The sequence below is a fragment of the Delphinapterus leucas genome, chromosome 9 (assembly GCF_059928025.1).
Source record: "Delphinapterus leucas isolate spDelLeu-1000000601 "Yukka" chromosome 9, BTC_Dleu_Yukka2, whole genome shotgun sequence".
In the NCBI taxonomy this organism is placed as follows: Eukaryota; Metazoa; Chordata; class Mammalia; order Artiodactyla; family Monodontidae; genus Delphinapterus; species Delphinapterus leucas.
The window spans coordinates 16,149,435-16,171,947 of NC_143137.1; the positions used below are offsets into that span (position 1 = coordinate 16,149,435).

The 22,513-nt window shown below is 39.7% G+C and overlaps 1 protein-coding gene across 2 annotated transcripts in view; it reads left to right on the forward strand.

The window, feature by feature from the left end:
• PTN (pleiotrophin) overlaps positions 1 to 16,018 on the forward strand; it is a 93,661-nt gene extending 77,643 nt beyond the window's left edge. Inside the window, exon 5 of one of the 2 annotated variants that reach the window (XM_089917352.1) lies at positions 14,837 to 16,018. In XM_089917352.1, coding sequence (XP_089773478.1) covers positions 14,837 to 14,889 — 53 coding nt within the window. In that variant the 3' untranslated portion in view covers positions 14,890 to 16,018. Of the gene's footprint in view, positions 1 to 14,833 lie in introns of both variants that reach the window. The other variant, XM_089917351.1, reaches the window with a different exon arrangement.
• Positions 16,019 to 22,513: the final 6,495 nt, after the last annotated feature.

Here is a 22,513-nt window from a genome sequence, read left to right on the forward strand (position 1 = left end):
CACTCATCTGGAGACAACTACACAGATCTAATGGAAATCAGTGGCCTTATCTATTCAGTGAGATAGTCCCCAAAGTGGAAGAACTAACAGATACAGTTTTCAAAGTAACTGATTTTTAACCTAGGCAGAGAACCAACATCTTCAGCATAAATATAGAGTGGGAAAAGAAAAGGGATTGAAGACGTCTCTATGTTCCAGTCCAGTGCTTCTCAACCTGGGCTGCACACACAATTTTCTATGGGAATTTATAAAAGTCCCAGTACCCAAGTATAACCCAGACCAACTAAATCAGCATCAGTCATTTTGAAAACTAAAATGTTCTTTAGGAGATTTCAGTATCAACTAAAATTGAGACTTACTGCTCTAGTGTGAAATTCATAGACACACACACACACACACACACACACAAGCACACATGCCATCCTTGTTCTCTCCTGTGGTGAGAGAAACTGCAGCTTAATGGATGGGGAGGAAAAAAATGGGATCATGATTAAGTAGGTGGTGGATGATGGTGGGGCTGGGTGAATATGGAGAATGTTGAAAAGTTTGGAATATATCGGACAAAATGGGAACGTGATTAAAAAAGACTCCTCAGGATATTTGATAAATACATTAAGTGAGGCTCCTTTTTAATTGGACTGGTGAATAGTTCACCGTTTTACATTTCCCATTTAGTGATATGTAATGAAGGTTAAAAGTCTGATTCAGGCTTGAAAAATAGTGGTAAAAATATTTCAAGTGTGTAGACATTCTGTAATTTTTTATGTCAAAAATTAAGGTAGATAATCAATTGAAAATGGAATTACCCTGAGGTCTGTATTTCACAACATTACCAGTTATGCATTTCGTAGGTCATTAAAATGTAATCTTCTTTTTGTGCATAACATACCTTTGTTAAGACTAATCTTTTCCCTCTCAACAGTGGAGGGTTCTATGAATCCTGTTTTGGCACCAGGAACTCTGCACAAAGAATAATCTTATCCTACAAGTTGAGCTAGGGAGACATGTCAGATAGAAGATTTTCTTAATGGGATTCACTCACACTTTCCATGACATACGTTTCCTGGTTTAAGTAAAATGTAACAGGTGGCATGTGTGGGTTTCATATATATTTATACCATTTTTCTCAAATAATCATGAATGGATATTACAGCTTTCCCTGTGTGAACTTCTGCACTTAAGATAGCTCCTTTATTTCTGATCAATGGAAAAACAAGTAATAAGATGGAATCTCTATTATGATTAGTATTGTTCTGTTTCTAATCTCACGCCTTGCTTTAAGTGTTTTACATATATTATCTCATAAAAATTCCATATATCCTTGCAAGTAAATAGTGGTATGAAGGAAACTGAGGAACCCTGGTTAATTTATTCAATATTTGCCCAGGGTTACGTCTCTAATAAATGACAGAGTCCACATTTGGTTGACTCTAAATTCATGTTCTCTTTTATACCCTGCAGATTTCTCACTTAATCTCTTATGAGTATAAGGTAACCTCCATGAGTTTATTTTCCTTTGAAATAGGAGAAGGTGAGGTTTGTAAAGCCCAATACTGATGTGCAGGATGATGCCCAAATGGAAGAAGACAGTTTCTAGGACATTATTTCTAAAATTGTTATGAAAGACATCTCCCAGAACATAAGTTTCAGGAGGATGGGGACCTGATCTATTTTGTTCTCCACTGTATCCCTTTTGCTTAGAACATGGAGTAGCACATAGTTAAGTGCTGGATAAATATTTGTAAAATAGATAAATGCTAAAAGAGGAGAAAAAGGTTTTGTACACTAGATCCACCAAAGACTGGTGGAAGCTGGAGTAAAGAAGTCATTTAAGCAAATTTTTCTCAAAGTTATATAGTAATAAATTAGCTTCTTCCTTTATTCAGGAAAGACTAAGTCATCATTGCTCTCTCCTATTTTAGCTGAGGACATGAAAAAGACAGAGGAAGGTAGGGGACCCGCTAATTTTGACTCGGGCACTGTCATAGGCACTCCTCATCATTTAATTTTATTATTTTTTTTATTGGGATATAGTTGTTTTACAATGTTGTGTTAGTTTCTACTGTACAGCGAAGTGGAGTTCTCTGTGCTATACAGCGGGTTCTCATTAGGGATCTGTTTTATACGCCTTAGTGCATATATGTCAATCCCAATCTCCCAATTCATCCCACCCCCCCTTCACCCCTTTGTGTCCATACGTTTGTTCTCTACATCTGTGTCTCTATTTCTTTCTTGCAAATCGGTTCATCTGTACCATTTTTCTAGATTCCACATATATGCGTTAATATACAATATTTGTTTTTCTCTTTCTGACTTACTTCACTCTGAAGGCCAGTCTCGAGGTCCATCCACGTCTCTACAAATGACCCAATTTTGTTCCTTTTTACCTCATCATTTAATTTAACTTGAAGCTTAATTTAAGCTTCAAAGCAACACTATGTAGTGCATTTTATTTATCCTACTTTATATATAAGAAAATACAGGCTCAGAGAGGTTAAGCAACTTGCCCGAGGTTTCACAGCTTGTAAGTGTTGAAACCAGGATTCAAATTCAAAGTCAGACTGACTCAGAAGACCCACTGCCTTTTCAATTGCACCGTGCTGCCACTAGGTTTTACAAACTCATGAAACTCTGGTAGTATTAGATAAATCTCAATTCCTAGACTCATTACATGGTAGAGCTTCTAGGGACCTTGCCTGTGATTGATGGGACCCTCATGTAACAAATGAGGACAAAAAAAAATCAGTGATTCATCCAAGTCCCCCTCTTGTTGAGTAGCAGAATCAGTTCCAGGCTTTGTGCTCTTTTGACATCATTATTCTGCCTTTTTAAACCCAGTCACCGACCTTATAGCTAGCATGTACCTTTTTTTCGCCACACATCATTATCCTCCTCGTGAAACACATCATCAGGTTCTGGGATTTTTTTGTCTGTTTTTTTTTTGTTTTATAAAACTCTTTTGTTCGGTTACTGGCCTCTTGTTTTGGGAAATGGTAGTGGATCAATATGCAAACTGCATGATTTTCAGTGTGAAAAACATGCTCTTTAAATTTTAGAATGGAATATAAAGATGTTGGGAAGGCTGTGACAACCCAGCATGAAATTGAGGAAAGATGGGAAAACATCCCCCTTGTGGGATAATCGCTGTGACTTGATTATTAAAAAGGCTAAAAGATTAAAAGACTTGCTTGGGGAGAGGAGAGAACGGACGCATGGACACAGTGGGAGAGGGGGAGGGTGGGATGAATTGGGAGATTAGTTTTGACATAAATACACTACATGTGTAAAATAGATAGCTAGTGGGAACCTGCAGTATAGCACAGGGAGCTCAGCTCAGTTCTCTGTGATGACCTATATGGACGGGATGGTGGTGGGGGGAATGGGAGGGAGGTCCAAGAGGGAGGTCCAAGAGGGAGGGGAGATATGTATACATATAGCTGATTCATTTCATTGTATAGCAGAAACTAACACAACATTGTAAAACAATTATACTCCAATTAAAATAAAATAAAATAAAATAAAGTACTGGGGGAAAAAAAAGACGTGCTTGGGGAGAGGAGGCGCTTAATATCTAGAATTGCCATCTAAACTTTGGGAAATTACTAAATTACTAAATATCCCACTTGCTTTGGTTAAAAATTGTCTTAAAATTCATTACACTCCATTCTAACAGCATTACCTTTTGAGGTAGAGAAGCGGTCCTTCCTATGGCTGTGTCAATATTGTACAAACTCTATTCTCTAGCCTTGGTCCACACTTTCAGTGATACCAGATATCAGGTTGGAAATCCTTATCTAAAGGTTCTCTTGTGTTGGAATCCCACTTAACCTGAAGAGAGGTTTTAGTCATTCACTTCTATATTATATACACAGAAGAAGGGAGACTATTGATGTTCTAAGGTAGACATAAGAATTGAAAGATGCAAAATTGGAATGTAGCTTTCCTGGGGACGGGGACAGATTGCTCTGGGGAAGGTCATTGATTGACTGAAAGGTTACAACTGGAATTTGCTTAATTGCTGCCAGAATCCGGCAGGGAGACATTGGTGAGCAATTGTGTGGGCTCTTGAGATTTTAATTTCTTAGGAAAAGAGATTGAGAGCATTAATTAAAATTTTTCATTGAGAAAATTCCGTTATCTGTCAGAGTTTTTAGCCGCAGCAAGCTCACACAATCTCTGCAAGGGCCAGAGGATTTGACCTGGATACATCAACATTGCAGAGAAGGCAAGAGATTCAAGAGAAATGTCTAATCACACCATACGTGACTGATATAGCAGAGACCCTCTTGCTGAAATTACCCACTGCTCAGCACATATAATACTAAGAATTGGACACTGGAAACTTCACCTTCCCTGTACCCCTAAAACCAGATACATCCACCTCCTTTCTTGCCAAAATGTCCAATATCCCCAAATTTGGCCTTATTTTCTACTTGTTCACTTCTCCCTCTAAGACTCATTTAAGAGTGCCTGCATGGTAGAAAGTAGGTCACATAAAATTCTGTTGTAAGAGCGTCTGGGAAATGTCTATAACTTTCCAAACTCTGCCTGTAAATATGAGAAGAGAAGCTGAAAGGGATTTGAATTGCTCTTTAGTAAGTGATCCTTCAGGGAGTATGTGTTGGTGTATATCATCAGACCTACCCTTCTCTCCTGTCGGTCTAGAAGAGGCATTGATGACATTTCTTGGAGAGAAAGCTGCCCAGAGTAATCATATTGGACCAGTTGAGTACTCAACTGTAGAGAGAGTCAGGTCTTTCCTTCTTGGAACCACCAGTCATTCTTTGTTGAGTCATTTCAGTCTTTTCAGTTTGAAAATAATGCACAGGAATAATTGAGCTGTGGCCAGTCTGGGCTGACAGTGCTATATCAAAGATCAGAGCAGAGAACCCTTCGGAGGGCAAATAACTGTTCTCCAAGACACAAGTGTTTCTCAGTGGTCCCCCTGGAGGATGGACTCACTGTAGAATTAGAAGATGGCCGAGCTGAATGGGACTCAGGATGGGCCCTTCTGTGGGGAAGCTGTGGTTCTCCAGGCAGTGCTGTCTGTGGGAGCAGGTACAGCCCAGGGGAGCAGGCTGCTGGTAGCTATCACCAGAGTGCAGAGTCAAAGATGAGGCCAAGGTGGGGGCTTGTGTGGAAGGCACCTAGGTGAACTGAGATTTTCCTATAGGTGCCACAAATGATATAGCCTAATGACCATCTTGGATCGTTCTAGAATCTTGAGTTATGATTGACCTGGAAATTATTAGTTGCTTTATAAACAAGATACATAAATATTGTGAAGTATTGTGAAACTCCTTTTGATACTGACAGGCCATCTTGGCATATATCTGCTTCCAAGTTTGCCTGACAGAAGGGTATTCACAAATGGTTTCTGGGGTGGGCAGAGGGAGAAGCACATGGATGGACGTCTGTGCACAAGTGGTCCAGGCAACAGTGTTAATCCCTCTTGCTGTCCTGTCCACCAATTCATGCTCTGCTGGTACCAAGTCCTTGTTAAACTTCCCTGCTCTCGATAACCCTAATTCCTTTTAGTTCTTCCCAGCTATTTCTAAAAGTTTTGCCACGTTGCTGCTCTCTCTTTTTGGATGATTTCCTAGCCCTCTCAGGTTTGGCAATTCATCTTTAAAGATCAAAAGGACAGCAACCATTTAAGTGTGAGATTCAGCTGTGTGCAGGACACAGCATTTAGCAACTGATCATTAAATGGGAAAGGGGGTCAGTAAAGTGATATTCCCAGCATTCTCAATTCTCTCCCGCTAAGTAGATTCTTTTGTTAGTTCTTTTAAAGATAAAAGATGCTCCCCAACATTTCTTTCTATTTTCTGGGCTCTGACATCCCTTGGGAATGAGCATGCAGCCCTCTGTGGATGAGCTTTGCTAGGCTGAGAGACTTTTAACTGTGTTGAGAGAGGTGAATGCACAGAATCCCACTGTAGGCCAGCCTGGAATGTGCTCCCTCACCTCTAAGACCCCTGATGGGGTTGATGGCTGCTGCCCTTGTATTTGACCAGAAAGAGGCAGCCTGGGGCATCTTATGGGGATTTTGTTCTTTTTGATCAGAGGGAAACACTCTTATTCAGTTTGGCCTCAAGGTTTTCATTTCTTTTTTATTCTGCTTGTGGAAATCTTTGAATGTCTATTTTATTTCCCATCCATGATACTGTTCTTGAAGTGAGAAAATCTAATTCTGCAACTTTCTTATTAGAATATCTGTTTTGTCTTCTGTAAACTAAAGTCTTCAATGAATATCTCATAGCACTATTGTAAAGATGAAGTAATTTATGTAAAAATGCCTGATAAATGTGCAGTGTTTTTCAGACTGTTTCCTTCCTTCCAAATGGATTTCTTGAGGTGCGCGTTTCCCTCAGCACCTTTTCAGGCAAAAGAATTATGGTGATTACAATGATAGCAATTATAGTTAATATTTCATGAGAGCCTAGTAGGTTTTGATTATAGCTGGGTACATTGCTCATACATTGTGTCATTGAATATTCACAAAAACTCTGTGAAATAGTTACTATGATCATCCCCAATTTTATGTATAAGGAAACTATGGCTTAGAGAAGTGAGATGCCTAGCGTAAGGTGATACAGCTAATAGGCAGAGGAGCCAGGACTTAAATACAAGGCAGCCTGACTCTAGATCTCCTGCATTACGTACAGCTCCTACCCCTGTATCCATTCAACATGGGCATCTCAGTTTCTTATCTAAGAAAGGTAATGAATTTCAGACCCACTTATTCTTCCTAAAATCCCTCTTTTATCCTCACTTCCACCAGCAACAGAATCAGATCCTGGCTCGTTAGCAGGACGTGATCATCCAGTTTGGCTCCTGCCAGATCCTTGTTCCTGGCATTGCCTGTATACTCTGCCTCAGCCACATCAAACTCCCAGAGATGGCCGAACGGGCCATGAACTCTTATATGTCCATTTCTCTGCACCTATGGTTGTAGAAACCTGGAACTTGTTCTCCTTCTTCTATACTTCATACATTTCATTCTGTAAAACCCAGCTCGTTCATTGAGCAAGTATTTACGGAGTGGGTTCTATAGGCTAGAGTTAGCACCAGGGATAAATCAGTGACCTGTATGGACCTATAGTGCAACAGGAAAAACAGGGGGATACGTCCCAGTGTACTGCTCAGGGTACAAAGGCTATGAAGGAGAGCAGCATGCTGTCCCTTGGCATCGTTTCCAATTTATTCATTTATCTATAAAATCTATTAAGAGCCTACAGTGGTAAAGGTTGTATGTTAGGTGCTACTGATATTAAACAAGTTTCCTTCCCTCTTACTGCTATGCTCTAGTGGTGGTGGTGGGTAGATAACAGTGACCAAAATAAATAACTAGTAATTAAAATTAGAACTACATATTAGAGTAAGTGGTCTTAAAATCTAAAGAGCCAACTGTCCGAGTGACCAAAAGGGAAGGGGGCTGGGGGCTAAGTTAGATAGAGAAACTGGGGAAAGCTCCTTTGAGGGGTAACTTTTGAACTTGGACTTGAAGACATAGAGCAGCTACCCATACTAATGTTCTAAATGAAACAAGGGGAAGTTCAAAGTCCTGAGGCCAAAAAGAGCTTGTTTTGTTCAAGGATTAGAAAAGAGATCAATATGAGAACTTGACAGACTTCCCTTCCCGAGCCTTGAGTCGCTGCCTTTTCTCCGAGGGCTGGCTCCTCTGATAAGACTTTCATCCCTGCCTCTGCCGTGAGTGCATGTCTGCCTTGCCCTACCCTGAACCTCTTGAGGTCAGGAGCCACAACCCATTCCCCTTTGCAAGTTACCACATCTCATGTCCCTAGTCCCTGAGAGGAGCTCAACATATAGTACCGACTTGATGAATGAATGATGTGTCCAACTAAACTGTCCTGGTCTGGCTCGCTAGAGCACATCATTCATTCATTGGCTGCCAAAAAATGTATAGAGAAATCACAGTTAAAGCACAGGGCACTCACCTGGAAGAAGAGTCACCTGGGTGTTTTACTCCCATCCTTATTAAAAAAATTTTGTTTCTAATGGCTGGGACAGACGTGAGGACCAGGAACTATAAATGTTTGTAGAGTTTACTTCATGCTGTGTGTCTGCTTCCATCTCCCTTGGTAAATTCCGTGCTCAGAGGCTCATTAGCTGTGCACACACAAAACAGCTATGTAATAATTAGCATCAAGGAAGGCTGTAACAGAACAGTGTTTGCACTAATTAGATACTGGGTTGAGAGACCTTCTTTTTATTTCCCCCTGAAGCTTCTGCATTCCTCCTTTCTAACTTTTGCTTTGTGTTTTAGGTTTTAGCTATTATCATCAGCATTTCTTGAGCATCACAAAAGTAGTTGCTATTTATTGAGTATTTACAACGTGACAGGCACTATACTAAGCCCTTAGCATGCATTGTCTCACTTGGTCCCCACCAAAGCCCCAAGGAGTTTGGTTCGCATTTTACAAAGGAGGACACTAAGGTTGCAACTTGCACAAGGTCACTAGCCAGTGAGGGGTCAGGCTTGAACTTGAAGTCAGGACTGTGTCCAGAGTTCTTTTCTATTATACCAGTTCTTCCTAAACTGAGTGCTTCCTGTGGGATCTCTTTGGGTATTGTAAAATAAATGAATAGTTTTGGTTTCTGTTTTAACGATAATTCTAAAACATCGGTATAAGCGTGTTTGGTGTCATTTACGATTGAGTCATGTCAGATAATTTTTGACTCAAGCTTGTCTTTGTGTAATGATTGGATGGGAGCAAATGATAACTTTTAGTGCTGCAGTTCTCAAGCTGGGGTCCTCTAAAGGGGTTGAGTTCCTCCAGAGGAAGACACAGCAGTGCAATGCACCCTGTTACACTCAGTGGCCTCCAAGGCTCGACCCAGGGCTGGATTCAGGGCTACCTTCTCTCCACTGTGAGATTCGTAGAGATGCTGGTGCTTTCCCAGGATCCACGGCACCGGCGTCCTGGTGACAAGTGCTGCTGGCAGAGATACTCTGCACGCTATCCGCAACTCCAGCCAGCTCGGTCCTGATGCAAAGCCTTCAGGAACCTACAGGGAAATCAAAGCGGGCTGGCTGTTGCTCAGCGCACAGACAGGGAAGAGAAAAGAAGACTTTTTCAGGAGGAAAGAACAGTATCTGTAGAGAGCTCATCAGAAATCCAGAGGGCAGGAAGCAGGTAAACATTTTTCTGGTGTCCTCCTTCTGGGTCACACAGGGGGCAAGGCCCAGAGCTCTCTGCCGCAGGTTCACGCATTCACAGCACTCGCTTTTGCAAGGCAAAAATAATTGCAGGAATTATTTTCATTCTACAGAAAACAGGACAACTTTATTTTCAGGTCTTTGCCCAGATGCACAAGAGTAATAAATTAAGCTGCTGTGAAGGCTGCTGTCTAAAAAAATGTAGAGAAGTCGACAGGAATCTCCTCAGATCTAACCTTTGCTGCTGCTGTAGACAGGGCGTTGGGTGGATGGGGGTGGAAGGAATCAAGTAATGGGAAACGTAGCTCACCTGCTGGAAACCTGGAGGCCAAGGGTGGAGACGGGTGAGTGGATTAATGCAGAGAGCATTGTGAAACCATTAATGAGCTTAAAGTCCTAGAGTGTGCAGTGCCAAAGTCACATATTCAAATGATGTTATTTAAAATGTGGGGAACAGATTTTTTTAAAACATAAGAATAAACACGTATATTTTGCATCTCTACAGCTAATGAGGGTGATCCGAAGGATATACAAAAATGAAAACTAGTGTGAAGTCTAGTTCACTGCTGTATTAGCTTGCTAGCACTGCTGTAACAAAGTACCGTAAACAACAGAAATTAATCTTTTCACAATTCTGGAGGCTAGAAGTCTGAGATCAAGGTTTCAGGAGGGTGGGTTCCATCTGAACGCCATGAGGGAAGGGTCTATTCCAGGCCTCTTTTCTTGGTTCATAGATGGCTGTCCTCTCCCTGTGCCTTCCATCGTTTTCCCTCTGTGCATATCTGTGTCCAAATTTCCTTAGGGCCCACTCCAATGACCTCATTTTAACTGAATTACCTCTGTAAAGACCCTTGTCTCCAAATATGTTCACACTCTGAGGTATCGGGGTTAGGAATTTAACATGAATTTTTGAGGGGGACATAATTCAGCCCATAATGACTGATTCATATATATATAATATATATAAATACTATATATATAAATATATTATATATATATAAAATATATATATTATATATATAAAACAACTCTTTTATATATATATATATATATATACACATACCAAAAAATTTCATTTGAGAGTGAATAAAAAATGATTTATTGAGCTGTACTTACCGAGCTTTTAAATATTCTAGAGTTCAAGCTTTTCCCCTTTTTCATAAATCATAATTTGAGTTTCCAGTAACACCAGTCATATAATATTAAACATCAGATATGGTAATAGAAAAATAACGATGTGCTAAGTGGGAATTACTTATTGTTTATAATGATACATTTCATTTCTGACTTGGGCTACAATATAAATTTTAATATTTGTATAATAAGGTAAATTTTCTACCTATGCCTTCATTATTGCAGAAGCAAGCTTTTAAACATTTAAATATCATATTAGAAATAAGTGGTCTTCTTTTCTGCTTTTGATGTAGAAGAAGGCAGTTAATCTGTGTGGGGGGAAGTCACTGTCAACAAGTGTAAGGTGTTGAGAGTGGCCTAGGGCTGAAGAAGGGGCAGATGCTTTGCTGAACAGAAGAAACCTACACATTCATTCCCCCACCTAAGGCTGTGTGTGTGTGTGTGTGTGTGTGTGAGAGAGAGAGAGAGAGAGAGAGAGGGAGAGAGGGAGAGGGAGAGGGAGAGAGAGAGACACGTGGATTTAATTATATCACTCTATTCTAGCTTCTAGAGTTCTGCAAAGTAGCTGGGAGGCGTGGGACGGAGTTAGGGCCAGCAGTATCACCAAGCATGACAGCACATACATAACCCGAGTCTCTAACACAGGTATCAGATTTGCATGCTATTGTACCCGCAAATATACGGGCATAATCATAACCTACATTCTCAAAGCTACCTATGTAAAATCACACATTGTTTGAAGAGTTTCACTTGCTTTAGCTATATTTGCCTCTCTTCAATGTTATTTAGCACTTAAAAACCTTTTTTTTTGGCCAAAGCTGAAAAAGACAAAATTTAGCAGCTGAAAGTGAATGCAAACACACACACACACACATGCGTGTGCGCGTACATACACACACACGCACAGAGCTTTTTGTTTCCCTTCTGTAACTACCTACAAGTGAGAAAGCCCTGGATTAAAGGACGTACAGATGAAGCAACTCTGATTCCTTTCTTCACTGATCTTCTCTCTTGTGAATTCAGAGGAAAAATCCACAAAAATTTTCAGTTGTTTTTACATTTTCAAACACATGAATAGGTGTAGCTGATACCTAAGGACAATGTGAATGTGCTGAGCTAAAAAAAGGGGTTTGACTTGGTGACTCTCTACCTGGTACACACATGCACATAGGTCAGATCAGGGAGTAACCCCATCACACTCATGTCTACTGTATAAAGGAAGCACATCCTAGAGATGATTCCTTCCTAGATGGGTTGGAGAAGCCAATAGTTATCTCAACGTTTTCCTTCAAAGAAAAGGAAACGGAGAGACAAGAGGGAAAGAGGCTGAAAAGAGGAGTCTCTGGGTGAAGGGAGAAGGGCTTCATCTACTGATCCAACGAGCGTTGCTTTGGAAAATAACTGACATGCTTAGGGACTTTTACTAAGCTTGCTTTGGGTGGTTGACGAAATAATTTCCTCACCTCCATGAAATCTTCCGTTAGGTCCACATTAACTCACTGCTGCTCTCATGGCTGAACTTGCTATTTGGAGGCTGTGCAGTTAAGTGCCGAGTCACCTCTCCAAGTAAATGGGGGCAGAACAGAGGTTCCTCAGAGGGTCCAGACATATTTTGTTTGTGTCTAGACACAGATGTGTACTATTTTTTATGCACATCTACTTGATGTCAGAAAGCAAACATGTGTAGAAGGGCAGATAATTGGGAGGGAGTTGTAGGTATTGTTATGAAGTAGAATTGATGAGCAAAAAGGAAGGTGGGCAGTGAGGGAAGGAACAGCTGTCAGCACGTGGGCAGCACTGAGTAGCAGCCGCATGCAGGTGGATATGTATGTATAGAGGTAGGTATGTATTCCATACATAATCCTAGAAGTAAATGCATCGAGTCCCTAAAAGAGGAAATGAAGCGAGTGACATTACAAAATAAGAAATCGAAGAGGAAACAACAAATCATGACACAGATGTTGGACTGAACCATATCTGAGAATAATATCTTAAGAACAAAAATCTAACAGATTATGCTTTTGATTTTTAAATATATAGAAATTTCTTCCTGTATCGTGCCACTTAATATTGGGAAGTTTAATGAATGGTGCCATGCCCCGGGAAGCCAAGCCAACTAGTACCTGGATCCCTGGTGGATCACTGAGCTGTACATTTACAATTCAGCAAGACTTGTTATCAGTTCTGAGACACAGCTGGCATGGTGCAAGGAATTAGATATTTCCAGGTGACTAGGCAGCTAATTCTTAAATACAGGTGAGTTCCTTTAAATAGGTTCATGAAGCATTAAAAGGGTGTTGGTGGTATCCAGATTTTGGACTTACATTGCGATGTTACTGTTTGTCAGTAATCTGATCCCTTTCCTTCACTCAGTTTTCATGATTTATTGGATGAGTCTCCACAGGTCAGCTCTAGGGCTTTCCACGGCGCGCCTCCCGCTGTCCCTGTCTGCTGCTAATCTTGACCTCTGAATCTTCAGTGTCCGTTTCTGCGTGTTCATAGCTTCCTCATATAGGAATTCTACCTCTTAGAAGGTACAGATCTCTTTTTCCTAGTCTAATCAATAGTTCCTCCCATCGATTTAATGACCCAAAGCCATTTTATTTCAATCAGTGGCAAAGAGAGGTTGACTCAGTTAAAATTCAAGCGCCTCTCAAATCTTTTCATCTCTTAATTTTCCCTTTAGGTTTTCTGTCTACCCCATAGGTCATGTGAAAGAAAGAAATCAAACCAAGACATTTTGCTCAGAAAATGAGATTAGCTTATCCCAGAATTTTCAACTCTTCTGCTTCATAGAATAACATTTCCTCTCAAGGTGTTCAAAAAATCTTTAAACTGATGTCTTTCAATGCTCACTCACAACCTTATTTCTTCCATATTTCCCTAATATTGGATATGGGAGTGGATGTTTACTTGTACCATCCACATGGCAATACTATTTCTAAAAGGGCCTGTGAATAGATGGAGAAGAGATGATGCATCCTGTTTGATTATTTGCCTTTTGAGAACGAGTTTGCTGTGATAGACTCATATAGGTTACTGATAAAAATTTAAATTGGTACTTCCTTTCAAGAAAGAAATATGCCAGTATATACCTAGAGCTTTAAAAACATTCTGTCCTTTGATCAAGTAGATCCTCTTCTAATAATTTATACTAAGGCAGAATTTTAACATACAATGATTTGTCTGTAAAAACACACATTGCACCATTATTCATAATAACAGAAAGTGGGAACACGCCAACTGAGCAGCAAAAGAAGAAAGGTTACAAAAAATAAGGGTGGGCATGTCATAAAGGAATACTACTCGGTCATGTTTCAAAGTATATGCAGTGGCATGAAAACGAATACAATAGAACTTTTAGTATAATATACTTTATCAACTGTCAATATGTTCCTAATTTAAACTATATATTACATATATTACATAGTGTTCTTATTATCACACTAATGATGACTGCTTACCTTTATTTGCACATGTCATTGTGCCATGTTCTGTTCTCAGTGGATTTTATACAACTCATTGAATTTGGATATGAACCCTACGAAGTGGTACTATTCATATGCCCGTTCACAAGTGAGGAACCTGAGACACAGATACACAAATTAACTTTCTCAGAGTCTTATAGTAACTAGTGATGGAGCCAGAATTTAAACTCCAGCAGTCTGGTTCCAGCCCCAAATCCATACATTTCTGCCACTATTGTGGACCAAACGGAGGAAGTATTTTAGCAACATTTAGCAATATCCTTTTACTCGCTAGCCTGGTGATGCTGACCATTCTTATCTTTGGAGCCAAAGCTGACATGTCCTATTCTATATTGCATTCTCCTGTGCTTAGGAAAAGGGAGATGGCAGATGACTGAATGGAAAAGGATAAAGTCTTTTGATTTAAATCCTCATAGTTTTACTCACCTGGTTTAGTCCAGGTTGGTACATTCCACTTGCTTCATCCAAGGCTAGAAGCCTCTGTAAAGTCAAAGCTCCATGTTTGGTAGGTTCAAAGGTGGTCCTTTGTATATGAATAGCTGGCTAAATGTATAAACAGAGGGCAAATCAGGAGTGGAAGCACTTTGAAAATGTTTGTCAGTAAAGAATGCTTATCAACTCTCCATGGAAAGGGAATGTGGGAAGTGAGGGGCTAAGAAATCATTTGTAGCTCTCCATTGAGCAGTGACCTGGCTTATTCTCTCAGAGATGCTGGCTGTGTTTGTATTTTCTAAGTAGGAACCCCAGACAGTATGTTGTTTATCAAATGGGGGCAACCAGTAAGATAACAGGCATTTATATGTGTTCACACAGGGAGGTAAGCTGTATTACTCCTGCCTATGCTCATAGGCATTCTCCTGGCAAAAGCACAAAAGCAGACACACACACACACACACACACACACACACGTACTTCTTCTATGTATCTAATCATTTCATTCCTGGCCATTTATAAGACAAGTGGCTCCCTCCCTCATAGCTTACTAATGCAATGCTTTTTCTTCTCTTTCTTTTCTTTTTAATCACAGCAGAATCTAAGAAGAAGAAAAAGGAAGGCAAGAAACAGGAGAAGATGCTGGACTAAAAGACGCCACCTTCCGTGGACCATGAAAAGGACATCAGCAAACAGGATCAGTTAACTATTGCATTTATATCTACCGTAGGCTTTTTATTCAAAAATTATCTATAGCTTAAGTACACAATAGGCAGAAACAAAAGGAAAAGAAAAATTTTGTAGTAGCTTTTTTTAAAATGTATACCATAGTACAACTAGGGGCTTATAATAAAGGACTATAATCCTATCTAGAAAGTTGACTTATAGTACATGATAAGTGATAGAAAACTGAGGTAAGTTTTTTGAAGTTATGTGATATTTTACATTTAAAATCTTTTTTTACATTTTTTTTTCTTTTGGCAGCAATTTAAATGTTATGACCATGTAAACTACTTCTCTTGTTAGGTAATTTTTTCACCTAGACTTTTTTTTCCCAATTGAGAAAAATTAAACAAAGCAGCAATAAAATATGATCATCCTATTTGAGGAAAATATCTTTTTTTCTGCCAATGGATTTTAAAAAAATTTTAGTCAGCAAAATGAGGGGAGCGGGGTCAGAGCATGTCCTAGTTCAATGTTGACTTGTTTAAAAAGAAAAGCATTAAAACATGAAATTATTTTGCTTTGGCAGAAATATTTGTTTTCTTGATGAAATTATTTTTCCATCTGAGAAAAAAAAAAGACTAGGAAAATAAATCAAGGTGATGCTGAAAAAAAGATGCTTTTGTGTGCAATAATTTGATATTGTAACCCTTCTCCCTTTGTCACCTACACTCACCCGTCTGAACTGTTAGCAGTGAGAATTGATCATACAAGCTAATTAAATCACTCTTGGGCACAAATGTTATATAGATGTAGCTGTAGATGTAGCTCTGTAACTATATATACATTCTAACTTTCTATCAGTATATAGTAGGTTAGACTGGTGCTACTGAATGAAACAAAAGTTCCAAAGTAGTCTAGTGTTTGGAAGAACAGAAAAATGCTCTTCTTCTATTGAATAAGTTTGGGCTTGCATAGTCCAAATCAGTAACACCAGGCAAAATGGTAGCCTGTACTTGGTTTCTATAAGCCAATAATTCTTACTCTATTATCTACTATATAAGTGCCACAGACTGTCTGTACAACTAACTCCCTTATCTGCTGAGCTCTGAACACAGTTTTTAAGTAAATATTATAAGTCTATGTTTCCATTATTCAGAGAAATAACCTCTCAGAAGTCAGCTGGGATTAGCCTCAAAGTATTTCTCTTGAAAAAGTCACCTCTAATTTTAAAGCGATAAGACTCAATGAACAAACACTTATCTACCAAGATAACTGTAAGTCCACTTTCAGAAATGATGGTTTCAATACCTTGAGCTAACCATAAAATAATTACAAACTGGTCTAATGATGCAGCCAAAGTGTCTTCAAAGCTGTAGTATTTTTGCCATCTGGTCAAAGACTCCATGCTTGAGCTAGGCATGTTGGAAGGGTCCATATCTCCCCACTAAGTCAAAGCCAACTGCCAGTGGGGAGCAGAAAAAGGGATGGGCTTCTGGGCACATACATGGAACAGTTTATAGACTGGTGCTTAATAAAAGCAGAGTACCTTGTAAAGTGCAAATGCAGTTCTTTTACAAGTGAACCTTAATAGGAGAAAAGTACTCATGGGGATGGATGGAGGAGGTGAAAGGAAGGCATTATCTTGACTGGGATTTTTTTGACAGCAAAGACCCTATAAGGATAGGGATGGTGGGAAAGCCTACAGCATATTTTGTTAGCCTCTCCCCTAATATTGCTCCTCCATCATCATTCAGCCAAAACAGCAGCCCATGAATCAGTAATGAGCTGAGGTGAACTAGAACAAAACCTCCCAAAGGAAAAAATGGTCCTGTAAATAACCATGGCATTCCCCCTTTTTTCAGGACATGGCAGGAAGCCAGGGGTTCTCTGCTGTGTGGAGGATGATCCCTAACACGTCACATAATAACTCCCTGATTCTCTGTGAAAGCAAGGCTTGGAATGCTAATCTTCACTGCATAGGGTATGAAATTAAACTTAAATTCTCAAGAATTATTCTACCCCAGCCCCAGCTTTAAACATCTTGCTAAATCTCACTGAAGTCTTGAAAACATAAATACAAAGGATAGACTCCAAAAATCACTGACTCTCACAAATAGGGAAAAAAAGACCATCTTCAGTATTTCATAGAATGTTCCACCAACTCTCTCCGCCCAGTCGATCTGAGTTTTATGAACTTATTTACCCTCGTGTTCTTTAAGCCTGGAGGAAGGAAAAGGAAATGGAAACAAATCAGCTGTGTTTCCTTAAACGACCTTAGACTGAAGACAAGGTTTCCTTCCAATCATCAAGAACAATCCTTCAGTTACCAGACATGTCCTTATTCAATTCAGTGACTGCAGCCTCCACACTTGGACTCGAGTAGACTTTCTAATTTATCCTGATTGTATGAATCCTATCACACTATATTCCTAAAGTGACATCATAATGTCTTGTTAACTTTGTAGGAGCAGAACTCCAAATAGAATTTAATGAATGCTCTGAATAGTTATCAAATTCTACTAAACTGTGTGAGTATAAAAAAAAAAAACAAAAAACAACTAAATAATTTCATTTGTGGGTCCTTGACCATAAGAAGCCTTATTTGAGGAAAGAAAAGTTACAGTCCTTTACCCATTGAGAAAACAGATATTTCTTTAGGAATAAGAGATACATACTTCCTTCCATAATATGTAATACTTAGTTCCATATTTCTGAAAGTCTTGTTGCACAGCTTCTTTAAATGAAAAACAAAGGTAAATATGCCTTAGGATTCACTGGATGAGGCAATATAAAATACTGTCTTTCACAAACTGAATTATTTTAAAATAGTTCCCAAACATAAAAATTCAAATTTTATCAACCTTTAGTCATGGGATTTTCTAATAGAGTGAAGCAAAGGGCTTTCTTCACATTAATCTTCTCCCCAAAATAATAAGGCAGATCAGCATCCTTGGATGTGGAATATCAAAGCATTCAATCTCTCTCTCTTTTTTGTTTTCTGGCTTGCTTTTAATTTAATTAGTTGAAACCCTTAAGCTTTTAAAAGTGGAATCAATCAGAAAGCGAGAGCTCAGAGAATAATGTCCCAACCCCTCTCATGTAAATTCAAATTTTAGATTCTCCTTTGGAGTAAAACAGGCTCTTCACTGTCTACAAGTTTATTTCTGAGTTACAAAAATTCTCTTCATGTTTTTCCCTATTTTACCATGTTTTTCTCCTGTATTCCCCTATTCAATCTGGGCTTCCAGAGGACACTTTTTCCCTTGTATCTGGAAATTTAAGCAGCAGACAGTAACTGCTCCAGGTTTGTCAAATAGGTGCATTCTCAAACTACTTTTCAAAGAAGATATAGAGTCTTGGAATATATTTACACAAGGGGTAAGGTGCATAATGTTATTCTGAGCATTCAACAAGTAATACCTACCTCAAACTTATGTGGACTCTAATTCCCCTAGAAATAAAAGATATGGAACATTTTAATCAGAGAAAAACATACCATGATCTTAGAAATCTACTCCCTCCCGCATTGTTTCTCGTCTTCGCAATCTTTCAATTTTCCAAATAAGACACCACAAGTAAAGTAAATGTTCAGCCCCGTTTGGGTCACAAGTAAAATCATGTAATTCAAGAATATTTCAACACAAAGGAATGCAAACTGACATGTGTTTCTTTTTTGAATTTAAAAAGAGAAATAAAGAACAATTAGCTTTCAATGTCTAATTTCTGTAATGTAATTTTTTTAAAGGACAAAACCTTAACCAGCAGAACATGTTTTGATATATTTATGTATATATCCATTACAACTACTACATTAAGTTATTCATGGGGTTGGCTGAGGAGTTTATATATCTAGGTTATTGCCACATATTTTCTTTCGTTCTTTGGAAATGTGCATGGAAGCCATATAATTTACATTAGAGAATGACAACATGGAAAATCCTGACATCATATCCCTAAACTCCTGGGAATGGAGGGATGCCTTACAGTGTATACAGATATAGTGACTGAGTCCATATACTCAACTTGCTCTTAGTGGAGATACAAATGTTACATAAAATACACTAATCACAGAGAATCATTTTTCCCTCTGTCTTTTGATTGTCAGATCCATCAAATATAGGAGAAAGAAATCTTCAAGTATCTCAGTTTCTGAGATTCTTGGAGAATTACATGAATACCTCAGTGATTATAAATGACCAACAGATTGACATGTTTGTAATAAATGATATACGTTTTAGACTCCTAAGTCCAAACTTGTATGCTTTTAAGGTAGTCATAGCTAATAATTAAACTTTTTACCAATTTATTTAGAGATATGCCAACCTGCTATCTCTTGGCAAGGAGGAAGGGAGAGTTATTAGTGATCTATTCTGGGATGTGGTCAGGAGGAAAGTGGGCAAGTTGTGTATAACTGCTCTGATCAAGAATTTCTGGAATCTCTGAATTCCCTCCCTCTGTGTTAAGCTAAACAATATTTGGCCATCTAATGTAGTTTTCTATTGGCAGCGTCTGGTTTAGGTTTGTATTAATTAAGTTAGGCAACTTAACCAGTGCTGGAAAATTGAATTCAGACTTTCTAGCGAATGCATCCTTATCAAAAAATTTGACCATATCCAAAGTGGGATTCCATTCTCCTAGGAAGTGCATCTCTAAAGTCTGTCTGAACAAATGTTAATTCTATGACAATTATATTGATTAATAGAGATTAATTCCTAAAAATCTCTTTGAATACATTTTCCCTTCCAAATTGTGATTATCTATTTCATCCCATAGGCTCTGTCTAGTTTAAATTCATTAACTAATTTATGCTTCCTTGCATTCGAAATGTTTATAAAGAGCTCAGCACAGTTATAGGTGCCAGGGATGCAGCAAAGAACAAAATGGGCCCCGTCCCCCAACCCATGTTTTCACGGAATTTACACTCTCGCTGGGGACACAGACAATGAACACAATGAATAATGTTTTGGTTACAGATCGCATAACAAACCACCCAGTGCCTTAAAACCACAATGATTTTATCATCTCCTGACTCTCCTGGTGGGCTGACTGGACTCATCTGGACGGTGCTTTTGTTCCGTGGGATGTTAGCTTGAAGGGCTGGGACGTCCACCATGGCTCTCTCACATGTCTGACTTCTTAGTGGAAATAGCTGGAGAACCGGACTCAAGTGGGACACTGGAGGGCTGAGCCTCTCAGTTTCTCCGTGTAGTCCAAGGACTCACTCCTTCCACACAGCATTGTCTCTTTCTACAGAGTCTGCCCAGCAGAATAACCAGCCTTTCACAAGGCAACACAGAGCTCTCCAAAGTACAAAGTTGGAAGCTGTCACTCCCTGTTAAGGCTTAAGCCTGGAACTGGCTTAGCATCGTTTCTGCCACATTCTCTTGGTTCAGATGAGTCACAGAGCCGCCCCAGATTCTAGCGGGGGGGAACTACCCGAGGGAGTGAATCCCAAGAGGCAGGGTTCACTGGGGGCCGTGTCTGGGGACAAAGCACACAAAGTAGCAAAATATATAGTAGATGTGGGGTAAGTGCAAGAGAGAAAAATAAAATACCAAAGGGCAATAGAATATTGGGCAAGTGCTGCAATTTCGAATACAGTGGTCAGAGGAAGCCTCCAGGAGAAGGTGACATTCAAGCCAGCAAAAGTCTGAAGGAGGTGAGGGAGACGTCAGGCGGCTTATTGTCATCGGGAGGAGGGAGCTACAGGCAGAGACAGAAGCAAGGGCAGTGAGTGCAAAGCCCTGAGATCGGAGCTCCCTGCACATCCGAGGCAGAGCAGGGAGGCTGTGAATGAAGTAAGCAAAGGATAAAGGAGTAAGAGATCAGGAGGGTAAGGGGACACGAGGTCAGCACCAAGGAGCTTTGGCGCCAGAGGAATCATTTTATTTCTCTGGTGGGAGACACCACTTCCTCAATCACTGGGTGGGGCGGGGCGGGGGTGGGGTGGGGTGGGCAGACCGGGAATGTTGGCAAGCCCTTTGGTGGCTCAGGTTTCTTCAGGATCAAAGGTTTACTAATATAACCGGTGAACAGCTCATATCCCATTTTTTCCCTCAAGATTTATGCAGGATACGTGGCAACGTTCTCAATTGCCCTGATCCAACGTAACAAGCTGGATGATCCAACTCTGAGTTCGGTTTTCATCAAGCTCAGTCCCATGACAACTAGTAAAAAGAGATGCTTGGGGCATGGTGACAAGAAGACTCTGGATTTTAGTCCATGCCTCAAAGTGAAAATTTTAACATGTGGGCTCACAATTCCCTCAGTTTCATTTACCCAGGTCTATTGCAAAAGCCAACAGTTCCCAGAAGTTTCACCCACAGTGTTCCAGGCAGCCCAGTGAATGACCTTATTTCCTAGCTCTCCACTATATGCCATGAACTTTTAATTTCCCATCTTAGAATTTTAATGTCAGCCCCATTGCTTTTTATGACATTTTAGCTTGATAATTAATTCCACATACACCAATCATCTCTGGGCCGGGCAGTGGCGGGGGTGGGGGGGAGCACTGTGCCCTATTCCACACCTAACAATCTCCCCTATGCTTTTGTGCTCATTTCTGCATCATTTAGTGGTCTTTGGTTACAAGCAATAGAAACTACTATTCTTAAACTGAAGCGTGCATGTGTGTGTGTGTGTGTGTGTGTGTGTGCAAGGGAATTTCCTGAAAGGATATTGAGTAGCTCAAAGAACTGAGTGGAAGAATTTAGGGAAGGATAGAGGATCAGAGGAACATTAAGATAAAGACACAAATACCCAACAGTTACTCACAGGCCTCAGTTCCAATCATTTTTGGTCCCTCTCTGCCCTTGCATTCTCGGGACACGCCTCCTGGGAAGGAAACTCTGGGTGGCCTAACTTGGGCCATGTGGCACTCCTCTTGTCAGAAGTCCATTGTCGTCTGACTGGTAGCCCACCAGAATCACATGGAAATGAGGTAGAGAAAGTCTTCAAAGAAGGGCACACTTGTCAGAAATAAAAAGGAAATACTAAAAATGAAGCATTCAAATAATAAGTATTTTAATCATTTATTTTAATGATGTTGAATACTAAAAATACTAGGAAATAAGCACTGACATGGGTTGGAACCATATTGCACAGAAATTTGAATGCAAAGGAAAGGGTCTTGTTAGGTGACAAAGTGTTGTTGGTATTTTTTAGTAGAAGACTGAAGTGAGAAACGGTGTCTACACTTGACAAATTTTAGTGTGTCGCCTGGAAGTGGTTTATAAGATACATTTGAGTAGTGAAGCACTTAAGATGGCGAGACAATTGAGGAAGCTGTTGGAATTTTCCAGCTGAGAAATGATGAACGCCATTTGCATCTGTCATACATTTTGCCTCTGGTGACCCAGTCATTTTTTCTCTGGATTGTTTCTTTTTCTCTTCTATCACTGTTGCCTTATTATTTTCTTTGTGATCCAAGGAGATCTGACTTAATAACACATTCCGCTTCATGCTTTGGGAGCCTAATGCCACACAGAGTAGATATCTCAGAGAGTAAAGCCGATTTAGAGAGCTGACCAGTTGTCATAAACTTCCTGGTTCTCTGCCTTCAAAGCCCTCCATTTCTATTAGCATAAATCGGGTCACCTTGACTGGCAGA